Source organism: Pipistrellus hanaki (genome assembly GCF_964339955.1).
Source record: "Pipistrellus hanaki genome assembly, chromosome: 17".
Classification (NCBI taxonomy): domain Eukaryota; kingdom Metazoa; phylum Chordata; class Mammalia; order Chiroptera; family Vespertilionidae; genus Pipistrellus; species Pipistrellus hanaki.
This window is the reverse complement of record NC_140519.1, coordinates 23,631,111-23,656,331: the sequence shown is the minus strand read 5'-3', so window position 1 is coordinate 23,656,331 and position 25,221 is coordinate 23,631,111. Positions and strand designations below refer to the sequence as shown.

Here is a 25,221-nt window from a genome sequence, read left to right as displayed (position 1 = left end):
AAGAAGCGAAGAGGCTTAGCCGGCTGTCACCCTGAGAGTCCACTCGGGCATGTCTGAGGACAAGAAGCTCTTTCCTCAGCTGACAGACCGCTGTGGGTTCCATGATAAATTGCTACAAGATAACAAGAAATGAAGACGATTTTATAAGTGTCTCATTCCGATTTTTTTTTTTTTTTTCTCTCTCTCTCTCTCCAGAATATCTTTGAGGATGACAAGTAAATGTAAGGGAAGATATAAACCCTTAGGGCCTAGAGAAAGCTAACCTTGTGAACATCAATTAAGAACATTCTGTTATATAAATATAAACTCTAAAATAAACATTTGCTATTTTAGTAAGTTTGTCAAAGAAAATTTGATAATTAAAAATTTTTTGAAAAAATAAACTTGACTTAAAAAATAATTTGGGTATTTCTGGAAGTGAATTTTAATGTGTTGTTTTGTTCATTGTGGTAAAAAGGGCTTTGTCGAATATTTTTTTTAAAAAAATAGTTCAATCTGATGAATGTCTAAACCTAGGCTGGTCTGAAAATGCCTGCCTCTTTCTTAGGCTTATGACCCTTGTTTTCATCCACTTATTGCATATTTCCATCTGGAAGGTCTAGCTGGTAATTAAATTCATATGTACAAAATGTTTTAATTATAATATGCATGAAGATAAAAATTGGGGCCACTGCATAAGTCACAACCCTTGCTCACCCCAAGGTGCTCCATGTGTCCTGCATCAGCCCCTTTGGGCACCTGGAAGGACAGTGCCACCCCAAGCCCCCACCCTGCCAGCAGAAGCAGGTGCCCAGACAGCCGAGCCTGCCATGCCCTCCCCTCCTGCTCCTTCCTCATCACATCCCTCTAGCCCAGTGGTTCTCAACCTTTCTAATGCAGCAACCCTTTAATACAGTTCCTCGTGTTGTGGTGACCCCCAACCATAAAATTATTTTCGTTGCTACTTCATAACTGTAATTTTTCTACCGTTATGAATCGTAATGTAAATATCTGTGTTTTCCTACGGTCTTAGGCAACCCTGCTAGTGGTTCTCAACCTGTGGGCTGTGACCCACATTGAGAACCACTGCTGCAGAGCCTATCAGACATCTTGAAAAAAAGTGACAATCTGGCAGCCCTGGGTAAAAACTTCAGTTATACAATGCTAGAGGCTGGTGCACAAAATTCGTGCAGGGGGTTGTCCCTCAGCCCAGCCTGCACCCTCTCCAATGTGGAACCCCTCCAGGGATGTCCGACTCAATCTGGAACTGCTGGCTCCCAACTGCTCGCCTGCCTGCCTGCCTGACTGTCCCTAACCACTTCTGCCTGACAGCCTGATCACTCCCTAACCACTCCCCTGCCAGGATGATCAACACCTAACTGCTCCCCTGCTGGCCTGATTGACCCTAACTAACCTCCACTCCAGGGCCAGTCACCCCTAACTGCCCTCCTTTGCCATCCTGGTCACCCCTAACTGCCCTCCCCTGCAGACCTGGTCCCCCTCAACTGTTCTTCCCTGCAGGCTTGGTCACTTCCAAATGCCCTTCCCTGCAGGCATGGTCCTCTCCCCTAACTGCCCTCCCCTGCAGGCCTGGTCACCCCTAACTGTCCTCCCCTGCAGGCCTGGTCTCCCCTAACTGCCCTCTCCTGCAGGCCTGATCGCCACCAACTGCCCTCCCCTGCAGGCCTGGTCCCTCCCCTCAACTGCCCTCCCCTGCAGGCTTGGTCTCCCCCAACTGCCCTCCCCTACAGACCTGGTCCCTCCCAACTGCCCTCCCCTGCAGGCCTGAGTGTCCCCCACCAACTGCCTCCTCTGCTAGCCTGCTCACCCCTAATTGCCCTCACCTGCAGGCTTGATTACCCCCAACTGCCCTTCCCTGCTTGCCATCTTGTGGTGGCCATCTTGTATCCACATGGGGGCAGCCATCTTGTGTGTTGGAGTGACTGTCAATTTGCATATTATCTCTTTATTATATAGGATTATTATATAGGATGGTATTATCGACTATAGTCACCAAGTTATTCATTAGATCCTCAGACCTTATTCATATTACAACTAAAAGTTGATATCTTTTTGCCAACTTCTCCCCATTTCTACCACCCACAGCACCTGGCAACTACTGTCAACTCAGTTTCTATTACCCTGTTTCCCCAAAAATAAGACAGTGTCTTATATTAATTTTTGCTCCCAAACATGAGCTAGGTCTTATTTTCAGGGGATGTCTTATTTTTCCATGAAGAAGAATACGGTACATATTTATTGTTAAATGAAAATAAAGGAAATTTATTACCTGTATACTACAGTAGTACGGTAGTTGTCAACACAAACCAGACAAACTATGAATCCTACAGTATCAAGAATTTACTCATTTAGTCAATGACAATCATGTCATCATCTTCTGGAACATCATCATAACAATCCAATTCCTGAATTTCTTGGTGAATTTCTTGTGACTCCAGTTCTTTCAGAATCAGTGGACCAAATCTCTCATGTTTAACAATAGCACTGTCTTTAAATGAGTACTTCTTGTCAAGATAGCCTGCTCGCAGTGCATTTGCAATGCAACTGTCAGTGATTTTCTCCCATGAATTCTTCACCCAAGTCACAACTTCTTGCAATTTAGGTTTCACAAAGTTTTCAAGCTGATTTCTCTCCAGTCGGGGCAGCCCTAGCTACCAGTTTACGGTAAATTAATTTTCATTCTGAGACAGAGCCTAGGGGGGCCTTATTTTTTGGGGGGATGCCTTATATTTCACTCAGACGGAAACCTGTAAGTAGGTCTTATTTTTGGAGGATGTCTTATTTTAGGGGAAACATGGTAGTTCAGCCTTTAAAAAAAAAATTCCACATATAAGGTACCAAATAGAACTTGTGTTTTAAATGTCTCTGGCTTATTTCATTTAGCATTATGACCTGAACTAATTATGGATCCCTCAGCTCTCTAGGTCAGTGATCAGCAAACTCTTTAGTCAACAGAGTGGCGAGCCAGTTTGCCGACTACTGCCCTAGGTGATCTCTCATTCTAGCCAGTGATGCTCTTTGAAAATCTCTGACTTGTGCCTGGACAGCAACAATAGAAATACTCATTGCTGCTGCTTTGTGCAGCTCTAAAAGCATCCACTTACTCTGGCCATATTTACTTATTTAATAGATGTGTCCCTTTAATCCCTCTGTCTAAGGCTGTTATTCCCAGGACAGACACTATTTACAGAGTTGTGCTTAGGCTGAGGGCGCTTGCTGATGCTTTTGTTGATGGCAGAAGAATAATGGGAGCCTGAGGCCAAGTATTTTGATCAAATGAATTCATGTTATTTGGCAAGAAATAGAAGACAAATAAAAAGCGAAGCCCAATGGGTGTGGCTCGGTGGTTAAATATTGACCTATGAACCAATAGGTCAAGGTTCCAATCCCCATCAGGGCACATGCCCAGGTTGCAGGTTCGATCCCCAGTATACGGCATGCAGGAGGCAGCCAATCAATGACTCTCTCTCATCATTGATGTTTCTATCTCTCTCTCCCTCTCTCTTCCTCTCTGAAATAAATTTTTTTTTTTTAAATTTTAAGTTAAAAGAGAGAACTAAAAAAAGCTTCCCCCTATCTTCTCCACTGTAAAGAGCAAAGAAGCACAGAAGGGAATAATACTAAGGCTGTTTAGCCTTGACCTCGTCTCTTCTTGGCTGCAGTCAGAGTCCAATAGCAACAGGCCACAACGGGCCTCACCCAATTTCAAAAGCTAAACAGTTCTTTTTACTTACGAATACAATTTTTGTATTAGTCTTATATCTTACAGCTCTCTCAAAGATTTTCCCTTTCAGATCCGTGCTGCACTATAACAATGAAGGTTATCCTGCTGCTTCTATAAAATGTGAACTCAACAGGGCATGGAGGATCTTGGACCCTAGTCAATTTAGGGTGAAATTTTACACATTGGGTTTTTTAAATTCATATTTACTACCCTAATTCTTGCCCTTTACTCTGAGAGTGGGGGCTGGGCGTGTTTGTCTTGAGGCCAAGGGAGAGGAGTGAAGGGTGGGAGTTGGGAAGGACCCGGGCACTGGAGAAGCAAAATATTGGATGTTTGTGAAATCTCCAGAGAGTGTGCTTCCCTCAAAAAAGGTGAAGGTTTAAGAAATAACGTGGCTAAAATTTGCAATCAAATCAATTAATAAAATTGTTATACTAGATGCTTTAAATAATTTTTTGAAACTTTCTTTCTTGAGCTATTATACAGTGAATGGAAACAGCCACTGAGACTTTCACTTCAGTAGCTCATTCTCTCTGTCACCAAATTCAACTTTACGTTTATACATAATAACAATCACGGTGACATATTTAATCCCCCCCTTATGTATATTTTATATAACACTGTATACTCATGTTTTATAAAGTTTGGGAAGAATGTGGAGCTGGATTCTCAAGTTCCAGTTGAAGTCTGTGAGCTGGTGCTCCCTCTGGTGAACCATTTTTGCATTGCACATACTTTTTTTTTTTTTTTTTTTTTTTTTTTTTTAATAGTGCAGGAACATTCCATTCACAGGCCAAGAAACATCTCATAAAGCCAAGACCAATCAGGAAGTAAAACTCAAAAAATAGATGCATGATCAAATACTCATGAATCTGATAAGATTGAACTGATTGTATTCACCAGAATTCTCCTAAAGAAACTTGTTAGAAGTAACGGATTGTTAATAGCTTGGAATGGCAGGTAAAACAGCGAGGAACTTCTCAGTAATAATTATTTTAAAAACATTTGTTCTGATTGACAAAGCATGGGGAATCTGGTCTTGGAAATTGGAGAGGGAGAAATTCCCCCTTCTCCCTGGGGACAGTGCTGCATAGTAGAGTGGGAGCCACAGAAAAAAACATGCTAACTAATGTCCAAGTGACCCGCTCTGGGTAACCTGAGGTGCCAAATCCTTCCTTAAACCCTTCAAGCCTTCAGCAGAGAAGATGGAAACATAGTGGCCTCTGCAATAAACCTAAGGAAATATAACAGACATAAACATGGAGCTTGGATAGGAGCCTCTGACATTTTTAAGGAGAAAAGAGAGTAGGGTGTATGTCAAAGAGGATGGCATCTGCTTTGGCATAGTCGGTCAACTATTTGTGGAGCTTAGAGAACATCTTTGTGTTTCTACAGAGTGGGTGCTTTCTGAGTACATTTTGCTGAAACAATAATAATAATAAGGGTTGGGTTCTGAGCTAAGAGCAAGTCTTGGGAAGTTAATTTGCAACTTTATAGAAAGTGAGAGATCCAGAGAGAGAGAGAGCGGCAGGAGTGCTCATGGTATGTGTTCACATGGCAAGGGAAAAGGAGGCCCAGGACTGTGGTGACATCTCCAGGTTATGAAAGAGACCGCAGAGATCCTGTGGCCCTTGGAGAGAGATAGTTACATTCCAAACAATTCGAGTGGGAACCCAGCACCCCTCCATCCCATCTCCAGGAAGCAAAGGTCGTCTCCCTCCTTTCGGGCAGTTGCATCTTTCTCCTGGATACAAGCAGAAGGAACCCTTTTTTTTTTTTTTCTTTTTTTTTTTCTTTCTCTCACCTTTGGAGCATCTGGCCACTTGTCATTGCAGGGGAATGCACTGGAGAAAAAAAAAAGGAATTTGGGTTTGAGACACCCAAATGAAAATAACAGTTGAGAAGACAATTGGAAATGAATGTCAAGAAGGAGGTATTGGAAAATAGATGTGTAAGTCCTAAAAGCAGTCAGTTGTCTATTTGCAGATTCCGTATTTGCAAATTCACCTACTCAATAAAATTCATTTGTAACCCCAGGTCAATACTCTGAGGGCTTTAGTGATCATTCACAGACATGCACACGGAAGCCAAGGAAATGAACTGCCCAGCGAGCATATTCCCAGCTGAAGATAAAGGAGGAAATGTCCTAGATTGGACATTGATTCAGCGTTTGTACTGTCAATAAAATGCGCAGTCTATTTATATCATCATTTTGCATTTTATTGGTAAATTTGCTGTTGAAAATGGCCCTAAGAGTATCGCAGAACTGCTGTTTGCAAGTCCAAGTTCCTAAGCACAAGAGGGCTGTGAATGTGTCTTGCAGAGAAAATACATGTATTAGATGAGCTCTGTTCAGGCATGAGTTACAGTGCTGTTGACTGTGAGTTCAGTGGTAATGGACCAAGACTATATATTACATAAAGTGTCTTTCAACAGAAACTGGCATAAAACCTCTCTCACCCTCAGTGTCTTTCTAGTCCAAGAGGAGACAGTTCCACCCCTTCCCATTAAGGGGGGCTGACTGGTAACAATAACATTTCCTCGGAGCTCTATTGCAAATAGCATTTTATTATCTGTTTCCTCTTTTCCCCCACTAGATGGTGAGTTTTATATTGAGTGGAACTAGGTTTTTACCATTGCATCCAGGGGGCATAAAAGGGCCTGGGTTAAGAGAAGAGTTTAAATAAACCTCAGATGAACTGGGAGGGTTTAGTAGTCGCTAGTTGTTGTTTTTGTTTGTGTGTGTGTGTTTTAAATACATCTTACTGATTTTCTTACAGAGAGGAAGGGAGAGGGATAGAGAGTTAGAAACATTGATGAGAGAGAAACATCGATCAACTGCCTCCTACACACACACAAACACACACACACACACACACACACACACACACACACACACACGCAACCTAGCTATATGTCTTTGACTGGAATGGAACCTGGGACCCTTGGAGTCCGCAGGCCGAGGCTCTATCCACTGAGCCAAACCGGTCAGGGCAGTGGTCTCTAGTTCTGATCGCACAGAGCATTTATGATGTTCTTTATTCCCAACACCGATTTACAGTATCTCCGGGGCGACACGCCACCCAGTCCCCTAGAAAAGTAAGGAGGCAGCTTGGCTCCGATAAACATCCAAAGGACGTTCTGTTCTGTTCTCATTGTTTCCTTAAAAGAACTTGCAGGTCTATGCTGCCCCCTGTGGCGGCTTGCAGAATCTTCAGGAGCGCCTCGGGGGACAGGAAGCTCTCCGTACGCAGAGGCCTCTCTGCAGGGAAACTGAGCCCATTTCCTAAGGGAACCCGGAGGCTGGGACAGGTAGGGAAGCGCCGGAACCGAGGGGCGCGCACCGGCGCAGGAGGAAGCGGGGGGCGACGGCTTCCCGCGTTGCCAGGCAACCAGCCCGGAAGTAGCAGGAGGCACGTCTTCCGCGGGCGCTGGCGCTGGCACCTGCGAGCGGGTGAAAGATGGCGGAGGGCGGCGACGCGGCGCCGGAGGAGCCGGACAGACCCTCTGGGCCGAGGCCGCCGAGCGCGCGGGACTTGCAGGTGCGCCGAGCGGCCGCGGCGGGGCCGGCGCCGGGCGGGGCGGGGCGCGGCGGGGGCGTGCGGGAGGCGGACCGGGGACCGAGCGGGGACGCGGGCGACGCCAGGCTCCCCGGCTCGGCGCCCGGGGGTGCTCGTGGGGACCAGTGGCCGTTCCCCTCCTCCCCGCTGCACAGGGAGAAGCTCCCGAGCCGTTCAGAGCGGCGTCTTGCGGGGTCGGGGAGTGGCTCTGCGGTTGGTGTCCCGGAGTCTGGCCGAGGCGGAAAGGTGGACCGGGGCGGAGGGGGAATGGGCTCGCACTTAGAAAGTGGTAACAGGTGTGCTGGCTTCCTCTGGGTTCTAGGTGCTGTTCCTCTCCTGAATATAGAAACGGTCCTTTTTTTTTTTTTTTTTTTTTTAATCAGGTAGCTTTTCCCTTTTATTTTTTATTTTTTTAATATATTTTATTGCTTTTTTTTTTTTTTTTTTTTTTTTTTTACAGAGAGGAAGGGAGAGGGATAGAGAGAAACATGATGAGAGAGAATCATGGATCGGTTGCCTCCTGCACCACCACCACCAGCCCCCACCCCCTCCCCGGGCATGTGCCCGCAACCAATGTACATGCCCTTGACTGGAATCGAACCTAGGACCTTTCAGTCCGCAGGCGGACGCTCTATCCACTGAGCCAAACCGGTTTCAGCAGCTTCTCCCTTTTAAAGGGGTGCACTGAAGTATGTCATCCTAGGGGTGCACAGCCTCGTGGTAAAGGCCACATTGCATTATTAAACATTATTAAACATTGCACCCAGGAACCGGGGAATTGAAACGGGACGATGTTTTAAGTAGCTACTCAGTAGGCCTGCACTGGCCTTTGCTTTTATCAGATGCTTAACACGACTTTGCTCGTTGTAGGCCTTTTTTTTTTTTTTTTTTTTTTTCCCCTTCGGTCTCTTTAGGAGATCATTGATAAAACTCAACAAGTGGCCGTCTCTAGCAAGCTGTTTAATGAAACATACATGGCACTGAATCCACAGCCTTGGGACCATCACTTTGTGGTCCCACCTCCATTCCCTACTTCTCTGAACAAATGTTGACCCCCTGCCGCGGGACACACTGCTAAGCTCTGGGGACGCTGAGGTACCGACATAGGACGTCACACCCTCAGTTGGTGCTGGACACCGTTGAAAGGCATACAATTTTAAAAAGAAATTTTAACTTTTTTTTTTTTTTTTTACAGAAATAAGATAGGATTATATTTTAGGTAGCATTTAAGATGGGTACGATTGAGTGCCAAAATAAGCAGTGCTTAACATGCTAACTTGGAGGGTGGTAAGATCAGGTTAGGAGATGAGCCCAGCGTCCAATCGCTCCATTGCCCATAAGACAGTTCAGCGGGAGTAAAGAGCATGGAGGAATAGCAAAGCCATCGTCTGCCGTCCTTTCTGCTGTGGACCTCCCTCACCAAGAGGCAGCATGGGATGCTGGGGGATCATGGAGATTCCCGTCAGTGGCAGTCTTGGTCCTGCCACTTAGTAGTTGTGTGACCTTAGAGCCTTTATTTATAAACTAGGGGTGATGTTATTGACCATTGATCACCTGATTCTTGGCAAATTTACCAATAATCCAGTGGACTAATAATATGATGAATGATCAGATATTCTGATAGTGTCACCATCAATTAGAAGATAGGGTTTTTGTTTATTTATGAACGAGTGGCCCGGTGCACTAAGGATCAGGGGGGAGAGGGTATCCCTCAGCCTGGCCTGCGTCCTCTCGTAGTTTGGGACCACTCGGGGACATCCACCTGCTGGCTTAGGCTCACTGCCCGGGGAATTGGGTATAAGCCAGCAGGCAGACATCCCCCAAGGGGTCCCGGACTGCAAGACACTCCCATACACACACTCCAGTGCACAAATTTTATGCACCAGCCCTCTAGTGTTTAATATTAACTTAGTGATAAGAGAGCTATGAGGATTTAGAAAAAAATATCATTTAGTTAAGAAAATTAGGATAGGTTTCATGAAGGATGGCTAAATGAGACTTTGCAATACAGATAAGATTTCCATTTTTGGGAAAGGAAGAGCATAAAAGTAATTCATAGATACCCAAATAATATAGACAGCTCCAGAGGAAATCCATAAAGGGCTATTCTTTTGTAGAGATTTCAGGGAGGTAAAATTTCCAAAAACTTGCCCTAACCAGTTTGGCTCAGTGGATAGAGTGTCCACCTGTGGACTGAAGGTTCCCAGGTTCAATTCTGGTCAAGGGCATGTACCTTGGTTTCGAGCACATCCCCAGTAGGGGGCATGCAGGTGGCAGCTGATTGATGTTTCTCTCTCATGGATTTTTCTAACTCTCTATCCCCTCTCCCTTCCTCTCTGTAAAAAAATAAATAAAATATATATATTTTAAAATTTCCAAAAACTTTGAGCCCAAGTTGTCAGTCAGAGCGTCTGTCTCAGTTTCTGTCTCTGTGTGTCTCTCTCACTCTCATTTTTGTTGTTGTTCTTAAGGAATAAAGTATATACAAATAGCACTGCAGAAAGAAAAGAAATCTTGGGGAAAATGGAACACTAATATAATCATTATTAAAAATATTAAAATAATATCTCCTAGTAATGGAGCACTTGTCTTGTGTTTTACATACACTGTGTATTCCATAAAACAACTCTTTAAGGTAATTTTTTAATAGACATTTAAAGATGATGGAAGCTTTTAGAGAAGTTAAAAAATTTGCCCACCATCACAATAGGAGCCTAAGTCAGGATTTAATTCAGTTCTTTTAGATTACAAAGCACTTTTATGATTAGTATGTCTAGCAGATTGCTGTTAGAAATATGGAAGTTGATGTGTGTGTGTGTGTGTGTGTAGAGTGAGGGTAAAAATTTAAGAAGGAAAAATAAAGCTGTTCGTTTTTGTTTCCTAATGTGTATATTTTAAAAGTTTATTAACAGAATCTTCAAAGAATTAACTTTCCCCCATTCCCTGTTCTTTTCCTCCAAAGGAAAGAAACCCTGGAAGTCATTTTCTTATCCCTTGTGTTTCTAGAAGGAGCACCTTATCTATTTTATTGTGTGATTTTGTTTTGTTTCTTGGGGGGTTTTTTTGTTTGTTTTTTCTTTCCCTCAAAGATTATGACCAGGCCAATTATCATTGAACTTGAGGCCCAGTGCACGGGTGAGGTCGCTAGGCTTGGCCAGTGAATAGGGCCAATTGGGGTTGTTTCTCACAGGCCCAGCCAGGGCTATTGGGACTGGCTGGCCTGGGGAAGGGACCACAGGAAGTTGGCTGGCTGTGGGAGCACATTGACCACCAGGGGGCAGCTCCTGCATTGAGCATCTGCCCCTGGTGGTCAGTGTGCATCATAGCTACCAGCTGGTCGTCTGGTCACAAGGGTCCCTTAGGATTTTATAGAGAGAGACTGAGGCCCAGTGCACAAAATTTGTGCACAGGTGGGGTCCCTAGGCGTGGCTGGCGACCAGGGCAGATTTGGTTCCCTGCCTCCTTCCCTTGCTGCCCAAATGCTGCCACTCTGCGGTTCCTCACCTCCTCCTTCCCTTGCCTCCCATGAGCACCGCCACTGCACAGTTCCCTGCCTCCCCCCTTCCTCCTTCCCTCATTGCCCGCATCCACCACTACCCACCTCTGGTTCCCCATCCCAGCCTGATCGAGTAATCAGGATCTGCTTGCCTGCTGGCCGGGGCTGTGTGTGGGGGGAGACCAGAAGGTTGGCCACTAACCCTGAGGAGGGAGACAGCCCTCGGTCCCCCTGGGAAAGGGGCTGCATCTGCTACCACCCACCCCTGGTTTCCTGTCCCAGCCCGTGGCTGGCCCTGATGGGGCATTCAGGGCCTGCCGGCCAGGGGGAGGAACCAGGAGGTTGATCAGCAATTGGAGCCTGTGGGCTAAGGGCAGCTCCTGTGTTGGGTGTCTGCCTACTGGTGGTCAGTACACATCATAGCAACTGGTCATTTAGGTCATTCCATCATTGCGGTCACTTAGGCTTATATATATATAGTCAGCCACAAGGAGCATTAAGGAAAGTTTTTCAAGTTGTTGCCCAAAAATATGTGGGAACAAAATAACTGAATTCTGAAATATTTGTTAACTCTTTAAAATTCCAATTTCATGAACTATGTTTTGTTTATTTCATTTTGCAGATAGCCAGCCATATATCTATAATGCATTATTTAGTAGTATTGTTTTCTAAAATTTATACAAACCATGTATGTAATTCATTGTTTTTCATTTTCCAGTGGCTTAATTTCCTAAACTTTATGAAACTTATATGTCTAGTAGACTTTTAAAAAGAATGCTTTTGAAATGGCTCTATGTGTTTGGATTTTGAAAACTTGAACAGCTAAAGGAAATAATTTTTAACATCTGATGGGAGCAGGTTGTGAAACATCTTTAAAAGGATTGTAGAATTTAGGGTCAGCTTTGAAAATGATCTGTTACCAAATACTGTTTTTGAAACTGTTTAATAGTTATTTGAAAATAATTAAATAATTATTGTATCTTTAGTTTATTCTAATATCTGTGATATGTTGGTTAGTTTTATTTAAAAAAAAAAAAAAGAGTATGCATTGGTTTTATTTTGAAAGAGAGTCATCTTCTGAAGCAGTGGCCTTCATTAGAGCCCTTTACTATGCACTTACAAATTAATGTTCTCATAATTTCTAGTTGTGTATGAGAGTTTATTTCTAGTATATAACAAATCTGTTGTTTTATAGTTGGCCTTGGCAGAATTGTACAAAGATGAAGTGAAACGCAAATCTTCCACAACTGAGAGACCTAAAGCTTCCATCTTTAAAAGCCCACGAACACCACCTCAAAGGTAAGTATTTCTCTTGTTTTTTAAAAATTGTACCTCTTTTTAGTTCACTATTCCCAAATTATTTTAAACCGCCTTGAATTCTTTTAAAAATAAACATTATCTAGGTTTTCCAGTGAGGTCTTTCTCACCAATACCCCTTCCTTTCTTTATCATTTTCTCCCCCTTTCTCTTCATCTTCCTTTCTCATTGCTACCTCTCTGTTGTACAGCTCCTAATACTAACGCTTGTCTTATGAGCCAGCTATATATGGTGCCTGATGGATACTGGAAATATTGAGGGATAACTTTGTAAAGTAAATCATTATCTAACCACTATGCTATACATCTGAAACTAATACAAAATAATATTGAATATAAATTGTAATTTAAAAGAAAAAAGACCCACCTATGGTAGCGTGTGGACGCTCAGTATAAGCTTGGCAGGAGAGCTTCCAGTGGCTCCTGCTGGGAGTAACCTGGGCTCTAGCAGGATGGAGGCAACCCCGCCTCCACTTCCACCCCTGCCCTCAGCAGTGGTGAGCCAGCCTTATGTTAGCTTATGTTAATGGGTTCTGCTTGCTAGTCCCCACTGGTTCTCCAGGTGAACTTTTCCTTCACTTACAGTGAATTGAGAACTGGTCTGCCCTTCCCTCTCTGTTCAGTTTTGCACATACTAATTTTGGAGAAAGTGTTGAAGGTGACCTTCATTCTTTGTCTCTAGTGCTGATATAATTTGCCCGCTTACTTTTTGTTTTGTGGGTCAGTTCAGTGCAGATTTGGAACTGATTTGGATGGAATGGGTAGTTAAAAACATGAGCTCTGATTGTCACCTTATACTTGAAGTCTCCATGTTGATATTTCATTGGCTATGTTTTCTGTTATTCTTGATTGAAAAGAATCTTAAAAGATAAATAGGAAACTAATGTAGAGGCAATTTTTATGTTCTGGAAGACCATTATAAAGTTGGAGTGAGTAGAAATTGGCTTCTATATGGTTAATACACTAAAAAACTTGTTTGTGGTTTAAATTATTTACCTTTAACGCAGGGTTATAATTTTTCAGTCCAGAGAACTCTTAGGAGTAAACCCTCTATGTGTAGCTCTGCAGTCTAGATTTAGGTGTTCACACTCTCTAGAGGTCTCTTCACTAACAAGGTTCTTAGTGATTGTAGATTCCTCAGGGAAGAGACTTAGCTTTTGGTTGCCACCACTTCTCCCCATCACACTCCAAAAGTGATTTGATAAGTGATTGGAAAGGGTGAGGGAGGAAGAACCAAGCCTGTTCTCATGCGTGCTGAGCTTGCTATTGGAATCTCTACAAACTCCACAAGAAACTATATGAACTGTTCACTAGTTAATTCCTTAATCTTATTTTTTTAATTAGATATTTTCACAGAAGGCATATAAATTATTCTTTTTACATTAAAGTTATTTTCTAAGTCTGTAGCTTTTTACTTTAAAGTAGTTTATGTCTGTATTCAAAGTTTTTATTCATGAACTGTATGTAATGTTTAAAGGTTCTATTCAAGTGAGCAAGAATACAGTGGATTGCATCTAGTTCGACCTTCAACTGGGAAAATAGTGAATGAACTTTTCAGAGAGGCAAAGGAGCATGGGGCTGTCCCTCTACAAGAAGCCACAAGAGCTTCAGGTGATGACAAAACTAAGGTAAATGCTCAATTTCAAAACTAAGGATGCTACTTATATATTTGATCTCCCCTATAGGTTTTTAAAAATTGATTTGAGAGAGAGAAAGGAAGAGAGGGAGTAGGAAGGAGAGAGAGAGAGATTTGTTGTTCCACTAATTTATGCATTCATTGGTTGATCTTGTGTATGTCCTGACTGTGGATTGAACCCGCAACCTTAGTATCTCAGTAAGACACTCCAACCAAATGAGCTACCCTCTCTTTATTTTTCCTCTGTAGTAAAATGTCTCTTCTTAACTTTGGCCCAATTTCAAATTGGATTATTTTGTTACAAAGAAAATTGTTTGAGAGTTCTTTATTTTAACAGATATGGATTCTTTGTAAGATACATTTTTTGTGTATATATTTCCTCCTAGACTGTAGCTTGTCTTTTTATTCTTATACCAGGGTTTTTTATAAAGCACAAGTTTTAAATTTTGATGAAATCCAATTTATCTTTTGTTTACAGATTATATTTTTAGTATCTTGTCTAAGAACTCTCCACCTAACCTTAGGTCCCAAAGATTTTCTCTGTGTTATCTAGAAATATTTTATAGTTTTCCATTTAAACCTCTGACCCATTGTGAGTTGATTTTGCATAAAGACTAAGTCAAGGTTCTTAATTTGACTTGTGCAGACATTGTTGAAAGGCTCATTTTCTTTCATTGTATTATTAGAAGCCCGATGCACAAAGATTCATGTTAAAATGGACCTTCCTTTCTCTGGCTGCCTGCACCGCCTTTCCGCTCCTGCCTGGAGTGGCCTCTTTCCACTCTGGTCCCGGAGCAGCCTCTTTTCGCTCTTGCCCCACCTTCCCACGATGCCCAGAGTCCCTGAGTGGCTGAGTTGGTGGGGAACGCCTGCATCATTGTCATGGCGAAAACACAAGTATCGTCGTGTCTCCCCCCCCCGCCCCTCGCTCAGTGCCTGAGTATGTATATTAACCCACCATCTTTGTTGGGTAGATTTGCATACTCACTCCTGATTGGCTGGTGGGTGTTGTGAAGGCATGGTCAATTTGCATCTTTCTCTTTTATTAGTGTAGATTTTTGTACCTTCTTCAGTCTCTGCAAAACTTTCTAGATGCAGTATAGGTATACTAAAGCATATTTTTGTGTATAATGGCCATATGTTCTCATAATTAACATTTTCCAACTTGATTTCTCTTGTCAAATCATTTGGGGAGGTTTCCTAAACTACCACATGGTCATCCAGCCAGCGCAAGAATCATAGTTTCTTACTTGAATACACATCTCTATATTGTAACATAAGACTTTAATGTTAATATGCTGTTTTCCTGGAAAATAAAAACCCATTTAACTGATTATAGTTAATTTAGTTTTAAAATATATATCACACAGTAGAGATTCATGCACTCAGAGGGGTCCCTCAGTCCGTCCTGCACCCTCTCACAGTCAGGGACCCTTCAGGGCAATGTTCACTTGCTGGCTTAGACCTGATCCCCCCGCTAAGCCGGCAGTCAGACATCCTCACAGTCCTGAACCCCTCACTACTGTCGCCCACCTGTAGAGGAGGCAGGAGAGGCTCCTGCCACCGCTGCTGTGCTCGCCAGCCATTAGCCTGGCTTCTGGCTGAGCACCGCTCCCCCTGTGGGAGTGCACTGACCACCAGGGGTCAGCTCCTGTGTTGAGCATCTGCCCCCTGGTGGTAAGTGTATGTTATAGCGACCAGTCATTCTGCTGTTCAGTCACTTTGCATATTAGGCCTTTATTATATAGGATTATTGCAACATACTGCTTAATAAACTTTAGAGAATTTTTAACTCACTTGCTTTATATTTTAGTTCTTTTCAGGTGGAGGATACAGATTGGGTAATTCCTCTTGTAAACAGTCTGAATACATCTATGGAGAAAATCAGCTGCAAGATGTAGGTACAGTAATCAAAGTGAAATTTATAGATATTTGCCTCTAGTTACTACGGTTTATTTTAAAATTAAAGTTAGTAATATAAATATCTCTTTTTTTGTTTTCTTAAATTGTAAAACAGATTAAAAGGCCTAATTTGTAAGTTTTCAGTCTCAAATTTTATATTTTGTATTCCTAATGTGCCTTGCACTTAGAGATACATAACTATTTGTTGAAAGAATTGCATGAATAAGTGTAAAATAAGCTTATATATGTATAATGACGATTATTATAAATGGTGTATTGTTATCATATAGAATGAGCTGAGTTGTAAACATAGCAATACCTAAGTCGTTATTTATGTTACCTTTTGAAATTTCTAAGTTATTTTAACGTGTAGGTTAGCCATGGCGGGTCCCTGGAAATTCTGTCTTGCCCCTTGGAATGAATATTTAAATTCTGTATTAGAAGAAAGGGACACAGAAGGAGGGGTGGGTGCAGAGTGTAGCTGGATGCTCTCATTACTTTTGTTTTCTCAGTGAACTAGAAATAGTTGTGCTTTGAAGCCAAGGTCCAGGTGTGGGACCTGTGAGACCTTTGGTCTATCAGCGATGGTCCGTTCGTTAAGCTAAATACAAATCTGCTTAGCAGACACACATGGTTTCACTTATGTCTTTATTTTAACTGAAGGGGAATACAAATAACTCTATATTTTAAATTAAGTAAATTGTTTAATATCACATTTAAAACTTAAGATTGTTTGATGCAAATAGATTTTTTTTTAATTTTCTTTATCTTTTTTTTTTTTTTTCCTGTGCTCAAAAGGTTCAGATTTTGCTTAAGTTATGGAGCAATGGTTTCAGTTTAGATGATGGAGAATTGAGACCATACAATGATCCAGTGAATGCTCAATTTCTGGAGTCTGTTAAAAGAGGGTAAGCTGTATTATTGTATTCTCTTTTTTATTCAGGGTGGGACTTTTCTTTTTCTTTTTCTTTTTTTTTTTTTTTTTTAAAGCAGAATGCCATTTAGTAAGACTCTATTGATACATAAGAGTTGTATTATGTAAGTGACTACTGGGTGAAGGGTATTTCTAAGTATACAAAGGACATATTATTGTCTGTAAGTTACTCTTTTCAACTGTGGGGAGTGGGAAGGCAGTAAGACATTGGTCCCTTTAAAAATCTGATGAAACTATGGTCCCAACTCTAAGAAGAACCATCTCAGTATAATAAATCAATTAATTGATTAGCATGTAGTTGCCCATCCACTAAGCCACTGTCCTGCTTACTATTGACAGGGTGACTCATTGCATGTATGCCTGAAATTCAGCAGCTTATATTAGAAATCTTTTAAAGTGGCATTACTGCTGGCAGAAGATTTCAAAAGGTTAGTTGAAGTTATAATTTATGAAAGTAAACCAATATACAGTACTCTGACCCTTCTAAAGAACATCATAACTCACTAGCCCTTCTCACTGAAGAATAAAATATTTTATTGAGATATTGGTGATGAACTGGGAGATTTAAGTAGCAGTAAAGGAATTGGAGTAGGGCTTTTCCAACCCTTGAAGACAGGGCTTTTCCAAGTGATGAAATATATCCAAGTGGAGTAGAGATGGAAGTCATTGGAGTTGAGATACTGAAAGAAAACTCTGGAGAAAGTGTATTTTAGAACATTAATTAGCATGAATTTTGAATTTGAATTCAAAGATACTGTCAGGATATCAAATAAAGGCAAGAAATGCTGTAAGCTGTAGGCAGTATGCTGAAGTCATTGAGAGGTGGGAGGCAGTGTATGAGGAGTGGTAAATACAAGATATGACAGTTTAAGTCAGTGCTGTGGACTGGAAACCCTGCAGAGTCACGGGGAAGAGATGGGAGTGATAAATCGGAAAAGGGTTCATCTGCTAAGTGAAGATCAGCAGTACAGTGGAAATCGATGCTTATTTCAAGATGGTAGAAGAAAAGAACTTACGTATTAATGATGAATGTACTATAATATAGATCAAAACTAATTTGTTAAGTGAAAATAATCCATAAACTTTATAGGCTACTATTCACACAGTATGACATACTATTTTTTTTTTTTAAATTGAACCACACCATATTCTCAAACAAATAATAAAGAAAGTTTTAGAAAGGACTCCTTGAAAACAGTGATTGATATCAAACAGTGATTGTCAGCTATGTAATTGTTCCCTTTTTATAACAAATATTTTGTAATACCATCTTCAGTATCTCCAAAGAAAAATTCATATGTCTATGTATATTACTTTCAAAAAATTAAATTTTATCTTTAAAATATTGAGGGACGAAAAGTAATTTACCATTAAATTACACACATTTCAGTTTCTCAATGCCCAAGTATGACCACACCAGAAGATATAACAAAGCCAGATAATTTGCACTTATGTGCAGTCTAGCCATTCTCACATAAATGTGACAGGCATAAAACAGAATAGGGAAGTATAGCAAGTTGGCAACGTCATTACTATAAGTGGCAGTGCATCAGGGATATTTGAAGTTCTAAACAAAAAGGAGTTGCAGTCTTCCCTCAGTTTATATGAAAGATGGAAATTGCAAAGCATATTTAAGCAGTACACACAAAAAACAGGTTTTGTGGTTTTGCTTATGTGTAAAACAGAGCCTAAGCCTTAGGTTTTAGGCTCAAGACATTTTAAACAGTGTCATTCGTCATGACTTTCTGGCAGGGCATTCAGTGGTTCTGTGGAGCCCGAGACAGGTCTTTATTATGCAAGATGACTCCCCCATGTCAGAGCATCATTCATTCCCTGGGCAGCAGCACTCATCAGCCATGCAACAATCAATATATCCCTATCATTTTGAAAACTTCTAGGAGTCTGGAAAGCAATATCTGCATTAACTGTTATGTCCTCATAGGAATTTCCTAGCGTTAATTTAGGTAAGAATTGCTGCCTTACAATTTTTCAGAAGCACTCCAAGATCACTATGACAACAAAAAATCCCTATGTTGAGAATCTCTAAGGAATGATGTGATGCAACTTTAAGGAATAAATACCTATAGATAAGGAAATATCAATCATCACAGAAACTTTTATATTACAAATTTATGCAAAAATTGTGGTTTTCCAGTATATCTCAACTTGACTATATAATCTCAACAGTATAGATTCTTCTTTTTTTTTCTTTTTCTTTCCAAAAAGTTAACTAAAACTTTTTCCCCTTTTTTTTAAAGAGAAATTCCCCTGGAGCTTCAGCGACTGGTTCATGGTGCCCAAGTGAACTTGGATATGGAGGATCATCAGGATCAAGAATACATAAAACCCAGATTGAGGTTCAAGGCTTTTAGTGGAGATGGACAAAAACTCGGAAGGTAGAATCCTAAAATGAGAAAAATACTTGTGTTTGTTCAACATGAATTTCCTTTGGAAATAAAATATATCAAAATAACCTAGAAAGTAAAAACTAAAACTTTGCTGATGGTGACAATATTAATAGCTAATACTTACCAGTTACCACATTCTTGACCCTCTAAGCACTTTACATATATTAACTCATTTAATCTTCACAACCCCCTTGCCCTATGGATCCTGTTATTCCTTCTTTTGCAGATGTAGTATTTTGCCCAAATTGATTGAAGTGGGAAGTGATTAGCATGTAAGATTCAAACCAGGAATGCTGGCTCCAAAGTCTGCTTTTACCATTATACCATCTTGCCTCTTTCTAATTACATAGTGTCAAAGAGGGATATTGGAAGGGGTTGTTGATTGATAAAACAATAGATTTCTTATATTATAGATTTAAGCATGCCTAAGTGCCACCAAGCTCTTGCAGCAAAGCAGTGTGCTTAAGTTGGTTGTTCTCAATACATTTTAAACAGCCAAAGTCTTTCTTCAAGTTATGGAAGCCCAATATCTAAACACATATAAAACTGGAGTTCCTCTGGTTGTAGGAGAAGAAGGAATTATCTCAGACATTTCCCAAGAACCCCTTGGGTTCTGCTGAGCATAATTTCGGAACCAATGTGCATGATATAGTGTATGAGTGGACTCCTTTAAACAGCCTGGCTTAAAAGACTCTTCATAAATCTTGTAAAATAAGTTGGTAAAAGTTACCCTGTATTTATCTACATATCACTACAGGTGACCTGTGGGATTGAGGCATTAGTCATGTGTCCCACGTACCCTCTTGTACATGTTTTATCCCTTTTTATATAATTCCTTCCCTTCCAAGTTCTTTTCATTTGCCTTGTGCACACTGGTTCTCTATTCCCCGCTCCTCAGAATAGGAAAGAATTCAGTATCGGTTCTTTATCGTTGTCTTTCATATCTCAAGTCTCCATCTCTATATCCTTTTCTGCTTTTGTTATTAGAGAAAAACATTCCTTATCTTTCCCCTTCACTAGTGGGAGGGACTGCTGAAATAAGCATTTCCGAAACTTTCACAGGAGGACGAGATATAGTAGAAAGCTTTATTTCTATGGAATTACACCCATGGGTTTCCAAAGTCCCATTTCCCTTAGACCAGTCACAGAAGAAGTGTAGCTGGGGTTTCAATAAAGCTAAAGTGAGAGCCAGGGTCCAGAGTTTTTGTTCCATGTTGGAGTTGGGTCCAGTTCAGTATCAGGCTAGTTGAAGTCCATTAGTCCATTGTGTGCAGAGATCCACATGGTCGTGGGCCACACGGGAGAATGCAAGGAAGCCAAGTGTGATCCATGAGCCAAGTGTGCCAAGAACATAAGAGAATGAGCTTCTTTGTTTAGCGCACATGTGTCAAACACAAGGCCCGCGGGCCAAATCCAGCCCGCCAGGCCTTGCAATGTGGCCCGCACCGCGCTGTCATCACTGCACTCCGCTGTCAGTTTATGACATTGTCAGTTTATGAGTGTTCAGTAAACCATTCGGCCCACGATTTAGGCTGGATTTTAGATTTTGGCCCCTTCTCTGATTGAGTTCGACACCCCTAGTTTAGCGGATTATACATCCCAAATTTCCATGCACTTGCAAATTTCCACACTCATTCTGGCCAACCATCTCTCACCAGGTGTGATTGCCCGGCAAGTTCCTTCCCTTTGTCAGCCCAGCTTTACTGGGCATGCGTCTATCTTCCCTATGTCCAGTCTGCTCTCCCCAGTGTTTCGCAGGAAACATGCCTGTAATGTCTGGCCTTCCCTTTGCTTCTGTCCTATTGTTAATAACTAGCTGATTATAAAGGCATTACTTTTAGAGACTGATTTCTGAGACATGTAGAAAATACAAGTACACATGTTAACCTGCCTTTTTTAAAGACCCACACATGTACTTCAGTACCCAGCAACTAGATTTTGTTTGATAAAGTGTTCTAGGACTTAATGGTACAGGAACACTTTTGTATTATTGCACTTCAGTTTATTGAGCTTCATAGATTTTGCATTATTTTTATAAAATGAAGGCAAGACCCTTCGCCAGCAAAAAGATTACAACTTGCCTTATTGTGATGCTCATTTCATTGTGATACCAGCTTTATTGTGGCGGTCTGGAACCAAACCTGAATCTCTGAGGTATGCCTGTATAACATACCTTCATACCCCAGTATTCCTCCATTTTACAAATGACAGAACCGGGATTCAAAGAGATTAATTTACTTAAGTTTACACAATGAACATAGCTGAGATTTGAAACCAAGTCTGTCTGTGCTCTTAGTCATTTTTTTATGTTAACTCAAAGTTGCTCCAATTTCTGACTAAAGGCCTGTATGTGCTAAACAGTTTCAAGAAATTTCAAAGGGATAAAGAAGGAAGGATCACACAAATAGGCTTTTCAAAGAGATTGGATAAACTAAACCAAAAGCATAGGGTCCAAAATAACTGTAATATAATGATAGAGCTTGGAAGAAGTATGGGAGACCAAAGGGAGCCATGTTCTTGCTAGTCCAGAAGCCAGAGGAGGGGCTGGCTGGAGATGCAGGATAGGTCTCAGTGGTTATGCCACTGTCTTCAGTTCATTATATGTCTTTTGTGTTTGCATCTATTTTCTAACTTTTTCATTCTTATTTCATAGCCTTACACCTGAAATTGTCAGTACACCTTCCTCCCCAGAAGAGGAGGAGAAGTCCATACTTAATGCAGTTGTTCTGATTGATGATTCAGTGCCAACAACAAAGATTCAAATCAGGCTGGCAGATGGGAGTCGTTTGATACAAAGATTCAATAGTACTCACAGGTAAGCTTCTCGTTTACTCTTACACATACAGTTACTGGTCTGTTTAAATTGTATGTGACTGAAGTAATAAAAAATATGAAATTATTTAGATTTGCAGTAAGTTTTTGACAAAGGAAAAAATATGTAAAAGAGTAATAATTATGTGTAAGAAGTGAAAAACTTAGTAATTAAACATCCTTTGTAAACTCCAAATACTAATGCAAATCCAGGTATTACTCATAAAAACAAAATCATTAAAACCTGAAGTTTTGCACTGTTGCTAAAACCACATAAAGTGGAATCACTTTATTTAATATTAAGACCTTATTTGGACTTTACTCATATAAAAATTTATGGTAATACTGATTTGATTAACTTTGTAATATAAACTTATGCTGTAAAGTTTAATTGTCAAATACTTCAAATAAACAGTTTTAAATGCTATTTCACCATTCACTTGAAAATTAACACTTGTGCTAATATAATTATTTTTGTTTATTGTATGCCTTTGTAGGGATACATTTATGATCTAAGTTTGAGTATTGTATATATGTGAGAGAAATTCTTTTTTTTACTTTAAATCATCTTTTTATTTTTCAATTACAGTTGACATACAATATATTAGTTTCAGATGTACACTGAATGGCCAGATTATTATGATCTCTGAATAATAACCTGGCCACTGAGTGTTTGTGTGTGTGTGTGATATATATATATATATATATATATATATATATATATATATATATATATATATATATATTAGAGGCCTGGTGCATGAATTTGTGCATGGGTGGGGTTTGGCCAGTCTGGCAGAGAGGGGACCTGCTGGTCCAACTTCTGGTAGAGAGGACAATTTGCATATGAGCCTTTTATTATATAGAGTATACACTAAGTGGCCAGATTATTATGCGTTCAGAGATCATAATAATCTGGCCACTCAGTGTACAACCCAGTGATTAGACATTATATCACATACTAAGTGATCATCCTGATAAATTTCATACCCATTTCTCACCATATGTAGTTATTAGAATCTTATTGACTGTATTCCCTATGCTGTACTTTACATCCCCATGACTATTCTGTAACTACCAATTTGTACTTCTTAATCCCGTCACCTTTTTCACTCATTCCCCCTCCCATCTGGCAACCGTCAAAATGTTCACTGTATCTATGAGTCTGTTTCTGTTCTGCTAGTTCATTTATTTTTTAGGTTTAATTATTGTTGGGTATGTATTATTGCCATTTTATCATTCATTTTTACCTGAGATGAGCAGTCCAGTTGCATCCCCTATGTGTACACCCTCTTCTTGTAGTTGAGCTTTTGATTGCTGTTGGCAGTTTGGTGGGAAGGATTTAACCCCAGCTGATAGACCGCGAGGACTGGCTGGGACCACCATGGAGTATCAGCTGTGCAGGGACCCACTTACAGAGTAGGACTTACTTCAGTGCAGCTCTGTTGCCTGCTGAGTCTGCTATTTGAGTTTGTCACTTGTGAAAGTGGTTGGGTGGTACTTCTATGTGATTTAAAGGTGTCCATCAGGTGTGTTGGCTGTGGTGGTTCTGTAGTTGTAATTTTGATGTAGCTGTAGGAGAATGTGAGTATGGCATTTACTGATGCTACCATCTTGACCAAAAGCCCTATGTGAAAGTAATATTTAAAAACTATTCTTGCCAAAACCGGTTTGGCTCAGTGGTAGAGCATCGGTCTTTGGACTGAAAGGTCCCGGGTTCGATTCCGGTCAAGGGCATGTACCTTGGTTGCGGGCACATCCCCGGTAGGGGGTGTGCAAGAGGCAACTGGTCAATGTTTCTCTCTCATCAACGTTTCTAGCTCTCTATCTATCTCTCTCCCTTCCTCTCTGTAAAAAATCAATAAAAAATATTTTTTAAAAAAAACAAAAAACTATTCTTATGACTGACACTTTTCATAGTTTCAGACTCACTTTGACAGAGGCCAATTTGAGGTTCCTTTCTTTTTCTGGGTCTAGTGCTGCTAAAATATTTTATACTATAAATAAAAGTAGGGCCTGCACTTTTCATTATAACAACATGGTTGGCATTTATTTTATGCATAACTCATCTGAAGATTGTCTCTTTTTTACAGTAAAAGTAGATACTAGGTACACTCCAATGTTGATCCTCATATTTTGTCTTAAAGCTAAAATAAATCCATCCATTGAAATAGTCCAACACATTTAAATAAGGATTAGAATTGTGTGATTTTTTTATTATCTAATTTTAGCTAAAAGCTCCCATAAGACTTCTGTATCACAAATTATTTTATCTTATTTCTCAGGATCCTGGATGTTCGGGACTTCATTGTACAGTCCCGTCCTGAATTTGCAACTCTTGACTTTATTCTTGTAACTTCATTTCCAAGCAAAGAGCTAACAGATGAAAGCCTAACACTACAAGAAGCAGGTATTATTAACACTGTGATTCTCCAGCAACTGAAATAATGCTACTTCTATTCATGCAGTAATGCAAAGGAGAGATGATGTGCTATATTAATAAGGAAAACTTACTTATACAAATATCAAATTGTTTTTATAATTTATACAGATTCATTTTGGTTTTATTCTTATTTTATCATCCCCCCTTAGTATAGATGAATTTGGACTAGGAGTAGATCTTGAGATAAATATCTTTGAATTATTATTTGTAGGGCTGGCTTATGTTGATAGCATTTAAATACACACAAACCAATTTGTTACATGCCCAGAGTTCATGTAACAATATTTGTTGACAAAGAAAATTAACACAATTCCATTTTGATTAATTTGGTAAAATTTTCAGTAAAGTTTCTTGATGATGCATTGATCAAAAGCCATTAAGGAATTTCCTGATCAAATGTTTTGAAAATTTACCTGTAATATATACTAAAGAGTAACTGTATTCTGATTTTGAAATATTTTGATCATACAATGATTATTTCTCCTATTAAGATATTATACATCCTTTTTACTTACTGACTTAGCTATATTACTGTATCAAAAGTACAGTTCAGTCTTATATTTTATGGAACTGTGAATATTATAAACTTGAAACAAACATAAGGTCAGCTATTCTTGAGATGTGGTAAACAGCACTTTAAAAAAGAGGAATTACAATCCCTCCCAGCGCTTGCTTTGATCACATTCATTTATTCAGTCAACACATTTTTCTAGGGGGCCCACTATAGAAACTAAACTGTGCTAAGTGTCAAATCCAGAATGTTTTCTACTTAAGAACAAAACCAGCATAGATATACAGGAATATCAATTCTGTCAGGCCCAATGAATCTGAAAAAAGACCAGCGGAAAGGTTTGCATTCCTGCTGAAGCCAGGTATTTCCTGAGTGAGGCAGGCACATAAGGAATGATAGGAAAGCTTGTCCTTCTTCCCAGACACCATTTTATCTTAGGTCACCACTCCTGGTTAGTTTTCTATTGCTGCTATAACAAGT

The 25,221-nt window shown here is 40.3% G+C and overlaps 1 protein-coding gene across 8 annotated transcripts in view; it reads left to right on the top strand.

The window, feature by feature from the left end:
• The first annotated feature begins 7,071 nt into the window (after positions 1-7,071).
• The window catches only part of UBXN2B (UBX domain protein 2B), a 43,336-nt gene continuing 25,186 nt past the window's right edge, over positions 7,072-25,221 (top strand). For 7 of the 8 annotated variants that reach the window (XR_014793261.1, XR_014793262.1, XM_084865110.1 and 4 more), the window contains exons 1-8: positions 7,072-7,266; positions 11,976-12,079; positions 13,574-13,724; positions 15,546-15,629; positions 16,433-16,542; positions 18,827-18,964; positions 21,630-21,791; positions 24,073-24,197. Coding sequence is in view for 6 of the 8 variants with exons in the window: in XM_084865110.1 (XP_084721236.1) it covers positions 7,186-7,266; positions 11,976-12,079; positions 13,574-13,724; positions 15,546-15,629; positions 16,433-16,542; positions 18,827-18,964; positions 21,630-21,791; positions 24,073-24,197 (955 nt within the window). In the remaining 2 variants the exon portion in view is untranslated. Of the gene's footprint in view, positions 7,267-11,975; positions 12,080-13,573; positions 13,725-15,545; positions 15,630-16,432; positions 16,543-18,826; positions 18,965-21,629; positions 21,792-24,072; positions 24,334-25,221 lie in introns of those variants that run through there. The other variant, XM_084865107.1, reaches the window with a different exon arrangement.